The sequence below is a fragment of the Mesoplodon bidens genome (genome assembly GCF_964165515.1).
Source record: "Mesoplodon bidens genome assembly, chromosome: X".
NCBI classification, from domain to species: domain Eukaryota; kingdom Metazoa; phylum Chordata; class Mammalia; order Artiodactyla; family Ziphiidae; genus Mesoplodon; species Mesoplodon bidens.
The window spans coordinates 34,319,599-34,341,863 of NC_138163.1; the positions used below are offsets into that span (position 1 = coordinate 34,319,599).

The 22,265-nt window shown below is 40.5% G+C and overlaps 1 protein-coding gene across 1 annotated transcript in view; it reads right to left on the reverse strand.

Moving 5' to 3' along the window:
* Positions 1-511: 511 nt before the first annotated feature.
* GRIA3 (glutamate ionotropic receptor AMPA type subunit 3) overlaps positions 512-22,265 on the reverse strand; it is a 287,373-nt gene continuing 265,619 nt past the window's right edge. The window contains exons 13-15 of the mRNA XM_081221568.1: positions 18,154-18,401; positions 17,478-17,592; positions 512-759 (exon numbers count right to left, since the gene is read on the reverse strand). Of these exons, the coding sequence (XP_081077694.1) occupies positions 514-759; positions 17,478-17,592; positions 18,154-18,401 (609 nt within the window). The 3' untranslated portion in view covers positions 512-513. The remainder of the gene's footprint in view (positions 760-17,477; positions 17,593-18,153; positions 18,402-22,265) is intronic.

A 22,265-nucleotide genomic window follows, 5' to 3' on the forward strand; every position in this document is an offset into this window, starting at 1 on the left:
TGATATGTGACTAGTGTGAATTGAGATGTGCCATAAGTATAAAAGACACCCCTGATTTCTAAGACTTCGTATGAAGAAAATAATGTAAAACACCTCATTCACTTTTTACATTGATAACAAGTTGAAATGATAATACTTCGAATATACTGGGATAAGTGAAATATATCGTTAAATTAATTTTGCTTGTGTTACTTTAGAAAATGGCTAGAAGAGCACTTAAAATTACACATGTGGTTCACATGTGGCTTGCAAATATTCCCACTGAACAGTGCTGCTCTAGAGAATTTTTTTTTTCCTTTTGGGTCGCAGACCACGATTTAATTACAACTATGCTATTAGGAAAGCACCACTGTCTGACAAGAAAGCACAACCATTATTTTCAAAGAATGAAATGGTTGCAAAGAATAGACAATTCTTGAAACAATAAACCAAACTGAAAGACAACAAGAAAAGAAAAAGAGATTGACATACAGTAACATAAGCTGATTAGTTTACTAGACCTTAACCGTACCCCTAGATCTTAACACTCTCTGTTCCATACACGTTGTAGCCTTCTCTGTATGTAGCATAATTTTGAGTGTTGGTGGCAGGAGCAGGCTTAAAGTTTTGGGTGTTCTTTGTGAGTTTCATGCGTTTGGACTCTGCCCGTGATTTGTAACAGAATTCTATCAAAGCCACCATCATGGCCAGCCCCAGACCTCCGACAAGTATATAGAAAACGCCTGCCACATTGCTCAGGCTCAGAGCGCTGGTCTTGTCCTAAGAGAAATGAACAAGGCGATTAGTTCTTGGGGAAAACAAAGACAATGGGACATTATAATGCATTGCAACAGTATACGATAGTTCTAAGTTGTAAAATAGCTAAACATTGATGTAAATGCTATGACTCAACTCTGGCAACTGGCTGATGTTTCACAGTGGCCAGCAAGATGGTAGATTGTGCTTCTGTTGACAGTTGTGATCCTCCCCTAAATGTTCTTTTAGTTTGACTCCTTAAATCCATTAGTACCTCAAGATGGTGTCAACAACTAAATAAACAGCACTCGGCCATGGGAGCAAAAGTGGAAACACAAGCACAATTTATTCCTCTGCCAGCTTCGATAAACACCATTTGCCAGAGTTGAGCTGTGACATCATCTCTGTCAATGTAACACTCTTTTCATTTGGGAACTTGAAGCACTCTTTCCCCTCTCTGCCCCGCAACACCTCTTTCTCCCTTGTTCTTGTCAACAACTGGTCTTTAAGATGACAGGTGAGAATGTTAGAGGTTCCTGATATTCATATCTGGGGAGTTATTTCACCAGGGTTTGTTTTAAAAGGATTAACTCTCCCCTTTCACCCAGCGGCTGAGAAATTGCTCCTTTGAGGACTGGTTGCTAAGGCCTCATCCTCAGCACAGCAAGCCTTTGTGCTGCGGGAACAAGGGCACAGCACAAAGAATTGGCTCTGTTCCCTCTTCCTGAGAGTTTAAGGACCCGCTGGGTCCTGAATTGGCTCCATACAAATCAGAAAACTTTTCCAGGAGGCTGATGATTAAAAAAAAAATCCAGCTCATTTTTAGCTTTTACTCCAGGGAATGTAGAGAATAATTAGGAAAACAAAACAAAACAAAACACCCCTATACTCATCTGCTCTCTATTTTAAATGGGGGGAAAATTGAGGAAGCCCGTCAGTGACTTTTAGGTCAAACTGCAAATCTGACTAAGCTATCTGCCTGTATGAAAAAGCAGAAACTGAACTGCTGAACAATGGAAAGAAAAAAGTTGGTGCCTTGAGCCCTACCTTGAGGTAGGATACAGCAAGGGCCAGGAGCCTTTCTTTGAAAAAAATAAAATAAAGTAGCATTTTGTAGTCTTTTTAGAGGGAATGTAACCATTTTGCTGCTGAATACAACGGAATGGAATACCCAAATTGTCAAGCCCGTGAATTATCTTATTCAAATGATTGCACAGTGACCAGATGACGGCCATGGCTGACATTCAACACTCTGCGGCTCAGCCAGTCCTGGTATCATGTAAAGAATTAAATGTAAAGACAATATGGCCATGTCCTGATTCTGTTTTCATAGGAGCCAGTCCTGCACTTGTTTACCTTAATAAAAAGGCCAATTGGAATCAAGTCGCATCGTCGGGAAGGGGGGTAGGGACATGCCTCATGTCTACAACAACCTTGCAAATAGTCACTCTTCTAGGATGAGTGACAGTTAGCTAGACAAGTGGTAAGAATTTCTATAACTTAGGAAACAATGGATCATCTCCTTAAGGAGGCAGGTGAAGCTATCTGCAAGGATGTTCCACAGTCCATTAGGAAAAGGACCAATTTCTGGTAACCTGCCCTCTCCCATTAGATTTTTATATGTATGTGGTTTTCGATGGGGGAAGAAGTGTCCTTTACATCACCCATGTAAGCCGTAGCAACAAAGTTTCAAGTTCCATGTATTTAAGTTTCAAAGAATTCCCTGCTGTGGGATGTAGAAAACCAGTAGCAAAATGGTTCACTGCACAAGGAAAATGAGTGACATTTCATGAAATGAATTAACTGATACCACAATATTAGTTCAAAAAAAGGAAAGGCAAAAATTGAAACTAAAAAAGAACTTTCTTAGGGGAGCAAAGGGGGGCAGGAAGGAGGCGGGGAAGAGTGTTTCATGCTTATCAATGTGATGTTATCCTGAGAAGGTATACCCTTAAGGAGCATGCGACTGAATTTTAAAAGTATTACGTACAGAGATTCAAATGACACCTTTGGAAGAGAGAAGTGTGACAGACTTAATGAGATTCGAGATCCAAATAGATGCTGAACTCAATACGACAGCAGCTGAGAGGAGGCTGGCTACTCATTCTGCTTACAGAGACCAGTCTGTTATTGATTTCTTTGACTGTTTTCAGGTGGGATCGACATAATATATTCATAACCAAAGGCATTTACAACTACAAAGTCTCTGACACTGTAAGAGGTTAAGAAAAAGTACTGTCACAACTGGGTCATTTTTTTGTTTTTTGGGTTGTCGTTGTTGTTCTATTTTCTCTTTGAACTTTCGAAATGTGAAATACAGTAAAACCCCCTTATAACACAGCTCGTGATTTTACTGCTTTGGGAACATGGTGGGTCAGATTGAGTTCCCTAATCGTAAGGATAGCTCGCCGGAGTCGATGACTGATGTCACATGGCAGGCCTCTGAGACTGGTGTTTGCCTCATTCCCTCAGCGCTGGTGTTATAAAGGGGTCCCACTGTGTCAGGGAGTGTCTGTTGGGAAGGAAAGCCGTTTTAGGGTAGAAAATAAACAGTGGTTCAAAATGTGATTGCTAATCAGTACAAAAAGACCTTCAGTGACTGACCTTACTCCCGGAGTCCTTCGCTCCGCATTCCCCCTTATCGTACCACCATTTGTTTTTCAGCTTGTCTAAGATGCCTTGTTCACTGAGTTTCAATACTGCAAGGTTTACAGGCGTTCTTCACGTGGGAAATAACATAAATAACATTATATTATGTTATTTTATGTTATTCAAGCTTCAAACTACTTTAAAACTATAGAAAGCGATAAAGCAGGGGGCCCTGGCCACAGAGTAATTTTAGACACTGCAGGCAACCTGAGCATTACCTTATAAAAATTAACACTACAGCAACGCTATATTTACCAGGGCCTGCCCATATCGCTTTGAGTAATCGGCACACACTGTTAAATAATGAGGATAGAAAAAAGGCACTCCTCAGATAGGCTGTGTGGGGTGAGGAGGGTCTTCCCTCAAGTGACAATTGTCGGCGGCAGCTTGCAGTAGCTTTGTGATGGAGGTGTGTTAGGTTTGATCTAACTGGGTGTCTTGTTGTACTTCCAGACAGAAAGCACGTTTTATGGAGGAGTGGGGAAGGGAACGGGACCAGAAGGGGAGGCGTTTCCACATGTGGAGACAAAAGGATGAATCCGAACAGAATAGAAGATAGATTCTACGTGAGTAACATGCCTTCTGATGAGTTGTCCTTTATTATACATATCTGTTGCGCAGCTGAAAATGATCTCAGAAAGAACTGTACTACATACATGTCTGCACAAACTGAATTCTTATGCACATACTTGTCTTAGTATTAAAGGTATAACATGGACCTCTGAGTTTTGGATAAGAGTACTTTCAACAATGGGGGAACTGGTCTATGGATTGTTTTTGAGTTACTGATCAGCTGTCTCTCTGATATGGTCATATGTCTGTGAGTGACTCAGATCACCAAAAGGTGAACTAGATTGTTTAAAAATGGATTATGAATATGGCATGACCTAAAATGGCAAGCTGACTGCCCCTATGGGTAGCGCTGTGGAGGAAGTTTAGATAAGCTCTTCTAGTGAGATGAGACTTCCTCAACTAAGAGGCTAATAAATCCCCAGGAGGCCAGCCCACTGCTCCCTCGTCCTCCACCTCTTAAAGTGTGAGGACTTCATTCAGAGCCACTGGGCAAACGCAGGATACCCTACTGGTTCTAGGATAACGATTTTCTCTCTTAGAAATTTCTTCAGCTGTAAAATGGGAATAATGACCTTTACTCTGTCTTCTTTCTAGAGCTAATGAATCTTAAAGTATCTCTAATAACTTTAGATTAAAAATGCATTATTTACAGACGGTGGCATATTTCTATTATGAGGAAATAAACTACTGTGTGTTCAGATTCACGTGAACAATATTGCCAATACTAGTGCATGTTTTTCTGAATGCCACCAATTTACCAGGAGGAAAACAGATATATTTATGTAACTATGAACATTCCATAGAATTTCTGAGCTTATTTTGGGTAACTTGGACCCACTAACATATCCAGTCATTGACAAGACTTCTATTGTCACAGAGATCTGGCCTCTATCAGACCAAGTCCCCAAAGCCTATTTCTTTTCTTCTCCCCTTTGCTGTTGAGAGCAGAAGGACCATCTCATCTTGAGAATTCTGAGAAACATATCATCATTTAAAAATAATAGGCAATTTCAGAGTACTTGGGATTTGAAAAACTGTAAACCTTTAGTGTCACAGAGGTGACACTTCCTTGGTTAGTGCAGAGCTTGGCAGCCAGGATGTCTGCATTTTGTTTCTCACCAGGAAACTGAGGTCCTTTTATACTTTAAACAAGTCCTTCAATCAGTGCTCAGAAGCTGAGGCTTCTCAAATGCTAGCCAGACTTGCTTGGAATGCAAAGCAACAAAAGATACTAAGATAAAAATTTGAGCCTCTGTAGGATATTACTGGCAGTGGAAGTTAAGTCTTAGACTTTTAAAGGACAGACAGGCCATCTATGGCCCTGAGATCAGTGTTGGAACTGCCTTCTCCCCTAATCCCCACTATCTGGCCTCCTTCTCTCTCCTTTCCCCTTATTATTTTTTACTTTATCACCACCACCTTTCTTCCAGTGCCGTGTCTTAAGCTAGGCACTGGGACCCAGGCTCAGGATTAGGACAGTTGGCTTAAGTTGCAGGGGAGATGCTTTCCAATGGCATATGGGTGACTGATTCCATCAGGACCTCAGGAAAAATTACAAAGCATTTTTACTTCCTTTCTGTGCTTCCTCTTTTCTTATTGTAAAGGGCCCAGTGTCTTCACACTGCTCTCTAAGCCCTTACCAGGCCCTGACCTCCCTCAAGCTACTATACTCTTCAGATTACTTCATTCAATTTCTTTAGTACAGCTGCTCTTACTAGAGCCCAGGAACAGAGCAGTCTGATTAAAGGCACTCACACTAAGGTCCAAATAGAGACCTCTCCCTAGAGATCCTGGGTTTTAAAAAATTTGTCAACCCTTAAGTGAGCTAGGTTGATAAAAGTGTGACATGTTAGTTTAGAACAATGGTTCTCAAAGTGTGGTCTAAGGACCCCTGGAGGATCCCTGAAAACTTTTCATCATAGGGTCTGTGAGGTCAAAACTCTTTTTGTAATAACACTAAGGCATTCTTTGTCTTTCTTACTCTTATTCCCTCATGATGTACAGTGGAGTTTCCTGGAGGCTACATGACCTGTAATATCACAACACATTGAATGAAGAAGCAGAAATGAGAATCCTATTCTCTTATATTAAGCCAGATATTAAAGCTATTTGCAAAACTAGGACAATGCCGCTCCTCACTAATTTTTTTTAAAAGTTATTTTTCATAAAAAGTATGTTATTTGTGTTAATATACATTGGGTTTATTATTTTTAAGTGAGTTAATACATTATTTTAAAATTCTTCAGTTTTAATTTCTGATATGTTAAGTGTTAATAGACTTAATACATATGAACAAAATCTTTTGGGGGTACCCTATAACTTTTAAGTGTGTAAAGGGGTCCTGGGATAAAAAGGGTTGAGAAGCACTGGTTTTAGAGGAGGGTAGACTTCTCCCCTGCTGACGCCTAGTCTGGGCTGCCACCCTCCACTCTTGCCAAAACCCAGGCTGAGCATTTAAGCATCCAGGTCAGCAATTTAGCATCCTACTTTTCTGACAAATGGCCTACCCCTGCCTTAGGCCATCAGGTGGCCCCCACAGAACGATTGGTAGCTGCTCTCTGCTCCCATGGCCTCCACAGTTACAGTAGAGGTTACCTTAGAGCAATGGTTCTCAATCGGGGGTCATTTTGTCCTCCAGGGGACATTGGACAATGTCTAGAGTCATTTTTCACTGTCACAACTGGGAGGGCAGGGAATGCTACAGGCATCTAGTGGGTAGAGGCCAGGGATGCTGTTAAACACCCACTAGGCACAGGGAGGCCCTCCACAACAAAGCCCCAGATGTCAACAGTGCTGAGGCTGAGAAACCCTGCCTTAGAGCGTCCAGACCTCATCTGTTGCCCCAGGGCTTTAGAGAAATCTGACAAATGACATACCCTTAGAAGTTTAGTCTTTGATTGGAAAAAAAAAATCACAGGGCTTAAGGAACCTGGCAGGGAACCAATGTGCGTTTGGGAACTTCTAAATAAAAATGAAGGAGAAAAACAAACATTTTAAGACGTAGCACAGCCAAGGAGCATAAAAGCTGTAATCAGAAATCACAGATAATGCTACTTAACAAGGTTAGGATAGCTGCCAAGAAAAGAAAATACTTTAAAGGCCAAATCTCCTAGAATTGTATGTTGCTGCGGGGTAGAATAAATTCCCAAGATGGCAGAGAAAAACTGCTTTTATCCACATAATTTTCTCTCTTACTGTACCTTACTGGGTGTATTGCCAAACTCAATTCAAATCAACCAAATGTATTGACACCCTCCTCCCAACACACACACACACACACACACACACACACACACACACACACAATTTGGTATTTTAACGGAAGTGGAATTAGGTGGACATCCGGTCATTTTAAATGTCACTTTCCTCATGATGCCATTTTTCTCTTCACCCAATATTTTCTCTCCCTCCTCCTTCCTTTTCTACCTTGTCTTATTATTTGGGCCCAGGTCTTATGTCTCCCTCTAGGCTGTGTTTCTCAAGGGGAGGGACCATGACTTATTTGTATTCCCCACTCAGAATAGTTCTCTCAATAAATACTTGATTAGAAAACTCTCTTTTAGCTTTTGTTTTTCAGCCTAGTACTTCACACATAATAAAATTATTATTATTATTGGTCAAGTTTAATAATCACTTTAAGAAGGTAGATTTATGGTCTCTATAAGTAAAGAAATCGAGGCACAGATAGGTTAAGTAATTGGCTCAGAACTGCACAGCAAATTGTGGGGCAGGCCAGAAGGCAAATTAACATGCATCCAACTCTGTACTGTACATTCTCCAATGGAACACACAAAAAAGGGGTAGCAGTCCTCATTGTTTTCATTCTTAGGGCTTGGATGCTCATAATGAATTTTTTCTTTAGGGATCACCATACTCCAACTAACTATCAGCCTAGCAAGGGCATATCTAGCAGCTGAGGCCTTTCACTGTGATGCAGCAATACGTCTCCAGGGGAATGTTTCAGAGCAATTACTGTAGGCCCTTAACTGGTACCTGAGAGAATTATAAGTCAGAAATATTTACTGTACTCACTTCAGTAGAGAAAAGAAAGAATTAAACAAAGTAGGTCAGATTCCTATCATGGAAATTAGGCAGGCATTCTCCCCTCTGAAGGGCTTGCTATGGACGTTTTGCTGAGTAGAGCCCTCGTAAGACAAAAACACAGGTTGACAAGCTTAGGGAGAGAACAGGAGGGCTTTGTGATGTAGTTTCAGGGGGTCTGGGAACATCCCCCTGTCCACAAATATTTTCCTCACTGGTACCTGAATTTCCATCACGAGAATTTCATACCTTTAAGTTTGAGCCGCATTCCTTGTTAAAACACAAAGCTTCCTGAGAAATGGGAAAGGAAGCAAAGAGTAACTACTTCTAAACTTCAACTCTTTGTTCCATTTCATTTAAAAAATGTTCAGGGGGGAAAGGGTGTAAACTTCTCCTATGTAAAGGGTGTAAATTGCACCCATGTCATAAAAATGTATAAGGATTGTTGATCAGATGGAGAGGATGAGAGCGAATGTGAACTAGATAGTCAGTTAACAGTATGTGAAAGTAGCACAGACCTGTGGCAGGATGACTATTCCTGAGTTCTGGCAACAGTCACGGAGTAGCATCTATTTTTTTTTTAATTGGGATAGTAATGTAATTCATAATGCCTTGAAAATGAGTTCTATTTTTGAAGAAAACATAACTGGCTGCTACAAATTTCTGCTTATCATTTCTGCCATCCACACCTGGCAACAACTCAGCGACAAAGCACTGTGCTCATTAATCCAGGGCATCCAGCCCCGGGTGGCCGTTGTCTAGGTTCCCAGCTCATTCCTGGGAGCTATGAACCAGCCATTGCAAAGTTCAGTGTCATCTTAGTGATGGCCAGTGCTACATATGAAGACAGTTTTGGGTTAAGAAGACCATTTATTTTTTTTCCCCTGTGAAAGTAGAAACTGCTTATTAAAAAAAAAACTAAAACTAAAAATGTTGATATGTTTCTAAAGAACGGTCCAATTTAGTTTTCAATTTGATTTCAGGAAATACCTAAAATAGGGAGTTTGGAGCCACGTTGGATTCTTTCTTATGAAGAGAGAAATGTGGACAGAGTGGCTTGAGGGTGCTGAGTTTTCCCATAGTGGAAAAGAAAAAAAAATGGCCTTGTGAATTAATGACCAAGTTGATTCCTCCATATGGTGATCCTAGAAGGGTTGAGATAAGGATTTGTACCATGGATATTGTTCTGGGCCTGAAAAATATAGGATATGGTGTATGTGTATGGTGTAGTATGGTGTAGTATGGTGTAAATATGGTGTAGTACGATTGATCTGAGAGAATGTGGGATATATTCTGCTCTACATGGCTTCACTTCTCCTTTCTGAGCACGGACACCTAAAGAGCAAATGTCTGTTTAATAAATGATGCCAAGAGATCATCACTGGTGCCCTTAGGAGGGATGGATATATGTGTAAATATGTAGGTCATGGAGGGAAAGACAAGGAGATCACAGGGAAGTAAAAGAAATATGCGAGCAAGGATGGTGTATTTGCATAATTAGAAACTTGCTCTAAGAACACAATATCTGAATGATGATAACAGAAACGTATCACAAGCTAAACTGGAAGCCCATCCCTCATGCTATGCTTCATCCGAAGCTCACTCTAAGTTACTACTTTGTTTCTTGGTACCTAGTGATTTTTTTTGAACAGCTTCTAAAAATTATCTTTGGCCCAGTGGAGGGAGAAAAGCCATCTTTCACTGGCTTTTCTACTGAAGATATTTCAGGTTTTCATGGTGACAAGTCACCTTTCCGAATTGCTCACTTGCTTCCCTAGCTTTTTCAGGCAGGAAGGCAGTTACAGACATCTCTGCCCAGGCAGGGCTTGATTTATTAAGTTGAAGCCAATTGATAACCAAGCAAGAGGAGATTCTTTGTTGGATAAAAGGATTTATTCTACAGTCCTTTATATTCTTTTCCATAGGTTACCTTGGGATATGTGTAGTAAAGGGATTTACCTCTCTACAGTAGCTGTTGGAAGCTGTGGAAGTTCAAAATATGCCCTAGACTACATTAGTATCTGGACCCCTTTAAAGAAGCTGTATCGATTTCTTTTCACAGGGGTTTCTGGATACAGCATTCTAGGAGAATGAAGGTTTAAGTTATTTTAATCTTTCTATCCTTGGATCAGCCTGAACTTTCTCCACAACCTGGGAACAGGCACATATGACTGCTGGCAATACTGGACTCTGGCCGCCCAAGTGACCCTCATTCCACAGGGGCAGCTACAATGATTTGCAGAGTTGTGCAGTGCTTAGCTGCTAGACACTTCCTCTGAGACAGTATTTATATCATGTAGTTCACAAATGTAGCTCAAACCTATTTAACTCCTTGCTAAAGAGATCATAATTTAATATAAGTGCAAAGAGCAAATTCAGTAATGCATGCATATAACATTAGGAGTTGAAAGCTGTGAGTTATTTTACTGAGGGCCCAACAATGCTAATGATTGAAACCTATTGATGAGCATCTGTGCTAGAGAAGCAGCCCTCAAAGTCACTTGGAGATATGTGGATAAAACCAGGGCATTTCCAAATGATAACCTCTCAAATTCAAAGCGATAGATCCCTTGATTACACAAGTTGTGAGTTTCACTGATGGATTCTGCCAAACTGGGCCTTTGTCCAATCTCTCCCTCTAGAACAGGAAACCTAAACCATTATGGGTTGTGGACTGTCTCACATAACCCGATTTGTCTGGGAAGACTTCTTACTCAATTTGTCCCTGACAGGGAGAAGGGGCTCAGGGAAGATGCTAAGCTTCTGGAGAAGCCAGTTTTGTTTAAGATGTGGCCACAGATAATTTCCCATGTACATAATTCATATGATTCACTTGAAAACTCTGTTTGGAGATCCATTAAAAATTCAAACTATCACACTTCGTTGGGTTTTATCACATACAAGTGTATTTTCTTTAGTTCATCCCAATGGTACTGAGAAAGAGAGGCATAGATTGAGAAGGACAGAAACCGATCTTTACCAGAAACTCACATGACAAATGTTTCTGAAGACATCTAGTTCATTCTCCTGATTCTAGGCAAAATATTCATTGAGAGTTTAATCTGATGGGTGCCAGCATCCTGTCTTTCCCCCCAATAACCCTCCGTTGACCATGACCCATAGAAAAATAATCAGTCTTAGCTTACACTCCAATAGATTGCAACAAATGGGGGTCTATATATCAGATCTGAAAGCTGAGTTCTGGTTGCTGCTCCAGGGTACATGCCACCCTCTTCCAGCTCGCATGCTAGCATCCACTTCTCTGCATTTCCAGCAGTGACGCTAGGCAAGACACACTAGCAGAGTCTGTCTCTCCGTCTCTCTCTCTTTTTTTTAATGTAACATATGCTATTGTCTTAGGTCTATATTTTGAGAAATAGTTGCTTCAAAGCCAGATGAAAGTAAGTTTTATGGTGAATCTAGCACTTGGACCACACTTTTGCCACCTTTGACAAATGGAGATTTGCCTCATGTGCCAAGGGCCAGATGCTATACCGCTCTCTAGGAAGTCAAAAGAGAATGGATTTCAGTTGTTCTCCCTAAAAGAAATCTGCCCCCACCCTGTTCCACCAACCTCAATTCCCACCCTCATCGAATGTATTTCAATCATTTCAAATCTTTTGTGTTTCTTTTCCATGGCTGTCCTACCTTTCAGAGAGTGTAGTTCTATAATCTTCTTTCCAAATGAAAGGAAACCAAATGATTTGGTCTTAGAGGGGCAGAAAGGGCATAGACATGTACCATTTAACTGTGCACTGCAGTGGTGTCTTTCTTCTTGGCAATTGTTCAACAGCATTCTTACCTTCAGGCTTTTCAGTCCTGCTGCTCTTTCTGTAGCTCTGGTGTTGGACATTTGCTCATTATTTGTCAATAAGAAACACATTCAAGTTATCAGGATAATACCAAAGGCAAATAATCACATCCTAATCATAGAAACCATGTTAAGGCCACGCAGTCAATTTCAAAAAAAATTCACTAGAATGGATTAATTTTTAAAAATGTTTTCTTTCTGGATTACAATTTTTTTCCGGTGGTAGAATTTATTCTTTAACACCATCTGGTAAAATCAATGGTTTTGGTAGTCCCTGGACTGGTTCAGTTCTTAAGGCAAAAAGGTCCCTTGTTTGAAGCAGCCACTTGAAAGAAAGTGAGGGTTTGCTCTTGGGAAGAAAACCTGAGGAAGTTCAAGGAGCAAATTTAGTCACTATCAGGAAAGATAACTGTCAGTTTCTTCATACTTCCAGGAGGCGGCACCAGCATAGAGACATGCAAACCAATGAAGAGCGTAATATACTCACCCTACACCTTGATCCCAAACCAGTCTCGGTGATTCACAGGAACTTCTTCTAAGACCCAGGGAGTGCCATCAATCTGTAATGATTCTTGACTACACACATAACAGTGTCAATAGAGAGTCACTGGGATCCATCTTAACCCTGGGTATCCAAAATGTCTACCTTTAGGGATGGCTCCTGCCAATAAAAGGTCCATCTTGTTGCAGGTAAAAGACAGATGCAGATTCACATCAATTACCCAAGGCCCAAGAATGTCAAAGAATTCTGGGTGTGGAAGAGAAGTGGTTAAGAGATGGTGGCATAGGAGAGGAGAATTGTAGACATACATGGAAGAAGAAGAAATACACACAAAACTGAGGATCTCATTTATATATATAGGAAACACAGTACCACATCATTCATCTCTGTACCACCAAACAGAAGCTGAGGACATTTGGAAATGTGCTGTCCTAAAGTATAAATTTTTTTCTATCTCTTAATAGGACACTTGCTAAGCAAATGTATGGGATTAAAAAAAAAGATTGTTAGTTATAGGGAGGAGGAACATGTTTGAATTTCTTAAGAGAACAACTCTTTTTAGGTACTTTAAAAGCACCCATGTGAAAGGAAGCACAACTAATTTTAATTGCAAGCCATTTTTGGAATTTACTAAAACAAGTTCCCTAAGTTCTTTCCTAGCATCACATTGGTTAGTTTATTCTAGTTCCTATATATTTGTGAAGATAATAAAACTGCATTTCTCTATCAATACTCTATAAATCATAATGGTCATCCAACCATTTACTTAATTAATGGAAGTTTAAGTTCATATCCTATCCTTATCCCTTACTTGCCTATATGCCTTACAAGTTAAGGCGACTCTCATTGCAGTCAAGTAGTTCAGAATGGTCTCCTTTAAACATTCTGTTCCAATGTCCCCCAAAGCACGCAAAGTGTGCTGATTTTCTGCTTGGAAAATATGCACACTGGAAGTCGATTTAAATCCCGGGATAGAACTAAAACCAGGACAGTTCTAGGGTGAGGTGGGGTAGAGTTTATAATGCCTTATCACCCATCACAAATAGATTGTTTCATTGACCAGCCCCCTTCAGGTAAGGTAAGGTTAGGTTACATGGGGAAGCTAAGCTGGTGCCCTTTATCCAAGATTAAGGGAATGAAGCGGGGTGGGTGGAGGGATCAGAAGAATTTGAAAGTTTGAGGAGACAAGCAGCTGGGGAGGGAGGCTGATGTGGTAATTCAGCAGCTGAATCTCTATTCTGTGATTTACAGCGACAGACTTTCACTGGCTGTGTCACAAACCCCTGGTGATTGGGGTTTATCGCTCTTTATTAGCTCTTAATTACTGCATTTGCACACACAGTGTAATAAAGCACTAACACAAAAGGGTGGTTTTCAGGTTAAAAATTCCCAAACCACAGCTCTAATTTCCATGATCCTTGCCTGTGCATTTATAGTCCATCATGGAAGGATCAAGTCTGATTTGTTTAGGCCCAATTAACCCAGGTTTAGGAAATTGGTAAAACCAAGCAGTGTTTTAGTTCTAACCTGTAGGTCTGCTGCAGGGGCTACCTTGGTGACTGACCTTGTCTTTATTCATTGTATCAGAAAAATAAAAAACTCTATTTCATTAGCTTAAGCGAGTGCACATTTAAAACAGCCTGATCATTGCTTGTTTCTTCCATAGAATAGTAACATTTTGAGAAAAGGCTTAGAATGTGTAATGTCTCATGTCAGGGGGGAAAAGTCAACAATTTAACATAATTGCCCATTTATCATTATTTAAAGGTTGCAGGGGAGAAAGAGGTGGGGGGGAGAGGGGGAGAGAGAGGGGGTGAGGAGAGGGGGAGAGAGAGGGGGTGGGGAGAGGGGGAGAGAGAGAGAGAGAGAGAGAGAGAGATAAGTAATATATGCTTTTCTCCGTCTCCTGGTCTCAGAGATAATAGGTGTAGAAGCGTTTTTGAAAAAGTAAAAGCACTCATAAATGTCAGGCTTTGTGATTATTGTCATTTTTAGTCATCAGTACTGAGGGCTGGAATGGCTTAAATATGCTATTTGCCTTGTAACCAAGGTAGTTGAGAATAAACCTGATTTTTATGGAAATCTATCACATGCAATCAGATTCACATTGCTCATTGGATGGGTAGATGTGATAAATTGCTGTCTACAATATTATCACCAGAGGTGACCCTGAAAGTCAGCAGAGATTTGTGACAGCATTAGCTGTGTGACCTTTTCAAAGTCACCACCATCTCTGGGTCTCACTTTCTCTATGAAATGATGGTCTATTTGTCAATTGTCATGTTAACTGGGGATGGAATACAATAAAGAAATGTAATTCTCAAGCCATTTTACTAATACAGTTAAAACTCACTGATTTGGACTAACAGAGGGGAAGGATTATCTGAAGAAGAAAGTCCTGAATTACAAAATAGGTTCGAAGAATGACAGTTTCATTACTTTAAGTCTGTTTTGTAATTCAAACTCACTATAAAACATTGCCTTAGTGGAGGTCCTCGTGAGAACTGCTTTAGCAGATAAATTTGTAATGAATATGATTATATCTAAAACAATGCTTCCGACATTTGAAAAAGGTTTGTTCTCTTAAGGAAAAATTCAACTGGCAGTCTAGTCTAAACTCTTCATTTGTTTAACAAACCTCTCGACCTCTCTTAGACTGTAGACTGGTGCCTGTCCAGTTTATCTCAAATTATAAATTAGAGGGCTCCGAAGTAATGAGGTTCCACTGCCTTTTCTACCTTCTTCTCCATTGATTTGTTTTTGGCATCACCACTAAATAGTGGTAACACAGATTCAAGTTCATCTCTTGCCCCTTCTCTTGCTCGCTCTCAGAAAACTGCAGGTAGCAAGAAGGAAGGAGATAAAGGCAAGCTCCTTGGTAATCCAGAAATGGAATAAGCAATTGTTGGATATGCAGCACTGATCATACTATTATCCATAGTTGAGAAAGGGCTCGACTTACTTCAAAAGGTTGTCTGGAGGAATGACCAAAAAGAAGTGATTTGAAAGATGCCTGGCAAGTAGCACTATGGCCAAAGACATTGGAAATATCTAGGATCTACTGAAATATTTTTCTATTTGCATATCAAAAATCAGATAATCTGGAAATCGTGAGGCTGGCAACAAAGTTACTTGATAATTTTGCAGCAGTATTAGCTGAGGAAATATCTGGGTGAAAAGTAAAAATTCAGCCAGATGTGTGCAGGTTTTTTTGTTTGTTTATGTAACATCAAACATCTGGTTATTTGAAAACTTCTGGGCAGTTGGCATCCTGTGGATGTTTTAGAATCATCTTGATACAGTCCATGGCTCCTTTTTAACCATGCTGGGTATGAATGATGAATTCGTGACAGCCATGTATCCAATCCAGCTCAGTTTTTCACTCTGCAACTCATTTGAATGATATAATTAGGTTCTCCGTGGCCTGATAATAAAATGAGAAAAAGACCAGGAAGAAGGTTCTAAATACTCTAGGCATCAGGTGAGCCACTACAAAACTCAAATGAGCCAAGTCAATGGCATCAGTTCACACTGGTGGGAGAGGAAGTTACTGCTTTTTGACACATAGTAAAACCTTGATTAATTGGAATCCATTAAGGGATGGATGGAATTTTCAATAAGAATACTCATTTTGTCTCATTCTTGGCTAATCACACTTTTTTTTTCTCAAAATGCTTGTATCCACTTTCTTGCCTCAGGCAAGCGGCCTCTAATGTTTGAGGGTCAATCCAGATGGAGAGCAGATAGAGCTGAGTGTGACCCAACCATAGGTCATCTCTTGGCAAGTGACTGAAAAAAAATCAATTCCTTGCAGTCTTCTTTTTTGGTACTACTGCTGCTTTCTCATCAATGTGGAGTACTGAGGGGGGGCAATTCAGTTAGTTGGGGTACTGGTTAGGTGAGCTCTGGTTAATCAAGGTTTTACAATAAAAGACCTCGCCAATGCTTGGTAAGATTATGTCCTGAAGAAAGTCATTTTTAAATTTATTTCTTGGAAAGTGCTCTGTGTTTCCAAACCCATATTATACTGCAGACTGGCAAACTAACTTTTCCGTCAGAGTCCTGAGGAGTGGAGAGAGAAAGAGAGGAGCAGAGGTGTAACCATTTTCTCTGAAGGAGAAAAGTTTTGGCTTGCCTGTCTGTTGGTCTCTGATTGGGAAACACTATTCTTCACCTTAAGACGCCCATGGTATCTTGGTCGTAAAAGAGCCGATCTTACATGCTTCAATATAATTCTCATGCCCTTTGGGCCATGGAGGATTCTGTTTTCAGGTCCTCTCCTGTACTTACCCGACGTGTCTTTCCATCATTTGGTATTGTGGCTTCTGAGCTTGCCCCTATTTCTTGTTGCTTGGTTGAAGGCTATTCATCCTTTCTAGCCCCAAAGAGCATTAAGGAGCCAAAGGAATGCCAAGTAAGATGGTTTTTCTCACAACGGTAGCCTGGATAACCATTAGACCTACCTGAACTAAGAACACAGCTAAGGAGAAGCCACATCAGGGATTCACACACATAGAGTATCAGTTAGGTGACACGCTTGTTTAAATATACAAAATATCTTTGTAAAGTCTCTATATGTGGTGACTTATTAAAGAAAGACCCCATTTAACTTGAAACTGAGCTTGCTCTTTGGCTTTCAAGTTGAGTGGGGCCAGCTTAAATAGGCCATCACATATAGAGAGCAACATCTCACCACTCAAACACATGATGGAAGAAGCCAACCAGCCACTGTAAGCAACCATCATACCATCATGCCTTAGGGGAAAAAAGGCTGTAACCTGACTTTTCAGTAGATGGATTTGATTTCTCACACCACTCATCTGAGGCAGGTGGGGACAGTCTTAAGGAAAGCCTCGGGCTCTTGAAAGCCTAGGGCGTTGAAACCTACACCACAGCCTTCATAAGGCAAGCGGTCTGGTGTGTGAGGGGAGGGAAGGGGTGTGGATGGGGAGCCTCTGTCTGGGAGTTTAAGAAGGGACCCAAGTTAGATCAAAACTGCGGGCGGTGCCCTGGAGCCTTTCTAGGTCCCAAAGCTGCCAGGCAGGGGAATAACCTGGTCATTCCACTTTATGTGTGAGTCTTGTGCTCTCTCCTCAATAATAAGATAACAGTCTTGCCGATTACTCGTCACTAAGGGTACCCGGTTGTGGTGACATTGAGGCTGACCTTGGAGTCACCGCCCCCGCTGCCGCACTCTCCTTTGTCGTACCACCATTTGTTTTTCAATTTGTCCAAGAGGCCTTGCTCATTCAGTTTTAATACTGCCAGGTTAACAGCATTTCTTGAAACGATAAAACATAACTTGTAAGAAAATGCACAAATGCTTAGGAAATCGTTAACGTATAAAAAGGAGCACAAGAGGACAAATTGGCTAAATTTCACAGAACGTGGAGCTATAAAAATGTCTGTACAGCAAATACAGGGTTAAATATTGGAAGGTGGCATGGAGGATAACATTTGCTCAAAACTGAAGTGTGCGGGATGGGGAGATTGTCTTTGATAAAGAAAGTAACAAGAACACCACATCCATGCAATTAACATTCGTCACATATGGCACCATAGCTTGGCTTTTACCATTTAAATTGAAAAAGCCGTTGAACTGTAAAATTAAAACAGCAACAAACAGTCAGAGAGGACAACACAGAGAGAGAACATTAAAAAAAATGGATGCATTAAATAGATGAAACCATAATTTACCGTCTTATTTAACTCCATGGAATATTGTAGATTTTAAACTTTTAAAAGTTACCTCAAAATCCACAAGAAAGAAAATGACAACAAAATGCATCAGGGTAGGTGGAATACTATAACAACACGGATATTGTTATATTATTCCACCCACCTTAATGCTGAGCCTTTAGGGGTTGCCACACCATAGCCTTTGGAATCCAGATTTCCACCAACTTTCATCGTATCACACGGTTTTCTCTGCTCAATGTACTCATTCATGGTTGACTCCAGCAGGAAGGCGAACTTTCCCTTGGACTTCCGCACTCGGGCCACTCCGTCTGCTGTTGTTTTGGTAAACACAGATGGCTCTGCTGATTTCATGTAAGACCACATTTTCTCATAGACAGCAATCTTGGATCTCTGCAACAGAGATGAGAATTCTTAGAGCTACCTTCAGATATTAAAACTGGAAGAGGCCTCAGTGCAGCGGTTTTCAAATAGTTTTGATTGCCATCCACAGTAAGAAAAGCACGTTACACTGCAACCCAGTAAGTACATTCATACATATGTAAACATGGTTCCAAAATAGGTTTCTCAAAACCACACTCATCTTTGCTATGTGTGGTGCTCTCTGATAGCTTCTATTCTAGTTGAATTCACTTAGAAAAATGCCAGTCAGGACCCACTAAATTGATTTTATGGCTCCAATAATGGGTCGCAACACTTTGAAAAACACTTTCTTAGTTCAATATTTCTCTCAATTCAGAAATCACTCCTACACTATCCTGCTATGTGATTACCCTATACTGCCTGCAAGAAAAAAAAAACAAAACAAAAACGGCTATTGGAAGGGAGTGTACAACCATTTTAGTTAGCCTACTCCAGTATGGGGCATTAATTATTGTAAGAAAGTACTTCCTTATTCTGACCTGAAATTTGTTTCTCTATGACTCCTACCCTTTACTACTATCCACTAGAGCTATGCAAAGTAATTCTGTTCCTTCTTCTACATGGTGGTCCTTCAGATATTGCAAGGTTGTTGTTATGCCCCCTCTTCATCTCTTCATCAGGTTAAACTCCACTGATGTCTAATACTATTCCCAGAAGCCTCATAGAACCCCATGGGTCTTTTCCCCATGGGGTTCTAGCTAGCAGTGTCTCTCTTAAATTGGAGTGTCTAGAAATAAGCATGGCATCCCTGTTATACGAGAAGGACAGAATGAAAAAAACTGCTTCCTGTCATTGGAGCATTATTTTCTATCACTACTGCTTGAGCTTTCATTAACATATTTAGTCTTTCAACCATCCTTTCAACAAATACCTATTGAGCACCTGCTGTATACAAACCACTCTGCTCAGTGGTGTGAAGAATATGAGAGTCCTTCCCTCAATTCAGACTGAGGTCAAACCCTCCAAACTGTTAGCTTTTTGTACCATGCCGAGTTTCCCTCATCATTAGCTTTTTGAATTTAATTCCATTAAATTTCAATTCAATTCAGGTGGTCCTTAGAACGTGTACTAAATACTTACAGGTCTATGTTAGGCATTTTGGAGAATATAAAGGAAGCATGGTCTCAGTGACCCCATGACTTACAATTGAGTTGGGAGCTAGATCCTTAGGAATGAAAACCCTAGAGAAAAATTAAAAAGAATCTTTGACCAGAAGTGAGATAGCCTGGTAGAAACTATAAACACATGCCATGTTTTCAAGCATCCTTTTATTGCGTTTTCTGGCCTCTACCTCAGCTTTTTGGATTGTTTATTTAGCTGCTCTTCTCTGGACTTTGGCCAGCTGCATTGTGTCTTTCTTGAGGCTTGCTTGGACCTGCTCAAATAATTCCAGAATTATTTGCACTCCCAGAACTATCACCATGGAAATTAAGCATTGTGTTTATGGCAAGCAGATCCTTACTGAGTCACTGAAATTATTCACTGAGATGAAATATGCTTGATTTTGCATAAAGAACAGGACAAAAAGCCAATATGGCTGAAGCTGAATGAACAAAAGGGAGAAAGGTAGGCAAAGAGCTGAGAAGAATAATCAAAGGTCAGATCTTGTAGGGCCCTACAAGATAGGTCATGGTAAAAAGTTTGGATTTGTTTTACATGTGATAGGAAACCATTGGAGGATTTGAGGAGGAGTGTGAGAAGATCAGATTTAAAAATTTAAAGCATTACTCTAGCTGCTGTATGGAGACTAGACTATGAGGTGGGCCAGAGTGGAAGCAAGGAGATTGGTTAGGAGGCTATCCTAATGAACCAGGGAAGAGATGGTTGTGACTTGGACTAGGCCGGGAGCAATGGAGGTAGAGGGAAGAGGTTGGATTCAGGATATGGTTTGGGGAGATAGCAAACAAGCCTTGCTGATGGACATCTTCACCTGATGGACCTAGAGACACTTTCAGATTAAACATTTCCAAACCAAACTTACGGTCTTCCTTGTACAGCCTGGTTCTCCTTCTAAATTCATCAGCAAACTACCTAACATCCAAGCTAGAAAGTTTGGTTTTTATTCTTTCTTCAGCCTCTCATTATGCCATGTTTATTCTAACATAGAAATGCCTGTAGGGTCTATCCTTTTGTTTTCTTTTCGTTCTCATTACTGTTGTCCTGGGGCAGGCTCTCCTCAGATTTTGGTCTAGACTGCATTGCCTCCTAACTGGTCTCCCAGCCTCACCTCTCTCTTCAATTTATCCTCCAGTGATCCTTCCAAATGTAAATCTCATCAAGTTACTTCATTCTTTAAAATTCTCCGATAGTTCCCTAATAGCTACAGGCCAAAATCCAAACTCTTACGTATGATGATATTCAAGAGTCTTTATGATCTTGACTACTCTCCTAGGAGCCAGTCACAATGGACTACTCACTGTTCACTGAAATATACCACACATTTGCATGTCTTCTACCTCTGGTTATGCTTTTGCTTCTGCCTGAATTATCCCTATTCACCCTACAAGATCCAGAGTGAATATCATGTCTTCTGTGAAATCTTTCTTGACTCACCTCTGTCCCCACAGAAGTGCTTCCTCAGCTATTCCCCCAAAGTGCTTTGTTCGTACGTTTGCTATAGAGCTTTTACTAAATAGCATTAAGGTGAATTGGCTATGGGTCTGTCTTCTCCATGTTTCTGGGTGATTTTGAGGACAAGTTCATGCCTGATTCATTTTGGTAGCCCTCTTGGAATCCAGCATAATGCCTGATTCATGGTAGGTACTCAAGATATATTTAATAACTGACCTTAGGCTTGACCAGGGTGACAACAAGATTCTTGGTCAAAGATATCAGAAGGTTGGTGAAAATGGCTACCAGCACTAATTTTATAGCACTGTAGAATTCTAGAGCTGAAGTTACTCTAAAGATCATTGGATCTTTCTTTTTTGTAAATAGGTTCATTAGAAAACAAACTTATGGTTACCAACAGGGAAAGCGGGGGAGTGATAAATTGGGAGATTGGGATTGACATATACACACTACTATATATAAAATAGATAGCTAATAGGAACCTGCTGTGTAGCACAGGGAACTCTACTCAATACTCTGTAATGGCCTATATGAGAAAATAATCTTTAAAAAAAGAATGGGGGCTTCCCCGGTGGCGCAGTGGTTGGGAGTCCGCCTGGCGATGCAGGGGACACGGGTTCGTGCCCCGGTCTGGGAGGATCCCACATGCCGCGGAGCAGCTGGGCCCGTGAGCCATGGCCGCTGAGCCTGCGCGTCCGGAGCCTGTGCTCCGCAACGGGAGAGGCCACAACAGTGGGAGGCCCGTGTACCACAAAAAAAAAAAAAAAAAAAAAAGAATGTATGTATGTATATGTATAATTTTTTTAACATCTTTATTGGAGTATAATTGCTTTACAATTATATGTATAATTGAATCATCTGGCTCTATACCTGAAACTAACACAACATTGTAAATCAACTATATTCCAATAAAAGTTAATTTAAAAAAAATGATCATTGGATCTTTCTCAGCTAAACCACTCAGGATATATGTTTTATAATCCGTGGTTTGTTTGGTTTTTTGCCACTAAGCCTGCCTTTGATGTCCACCCTAATAACTTTCCTCCTAGTAATCAAGACCTCCTAAGATTGAAATGAAATCTCATCCATTGGCATTTATGCTCATTTCACATCACATTATCCTCATCTGACACACGAAACAATTTCTAAGCATCATAATGAAATATTCTCAATGACTTTATTTTATTTCAGTAGGAATTTCCTAGACAATTGCTCAAAGAATTTTTCAAAGTAGTAAATAATTCGGATGCACAGAAAGATATA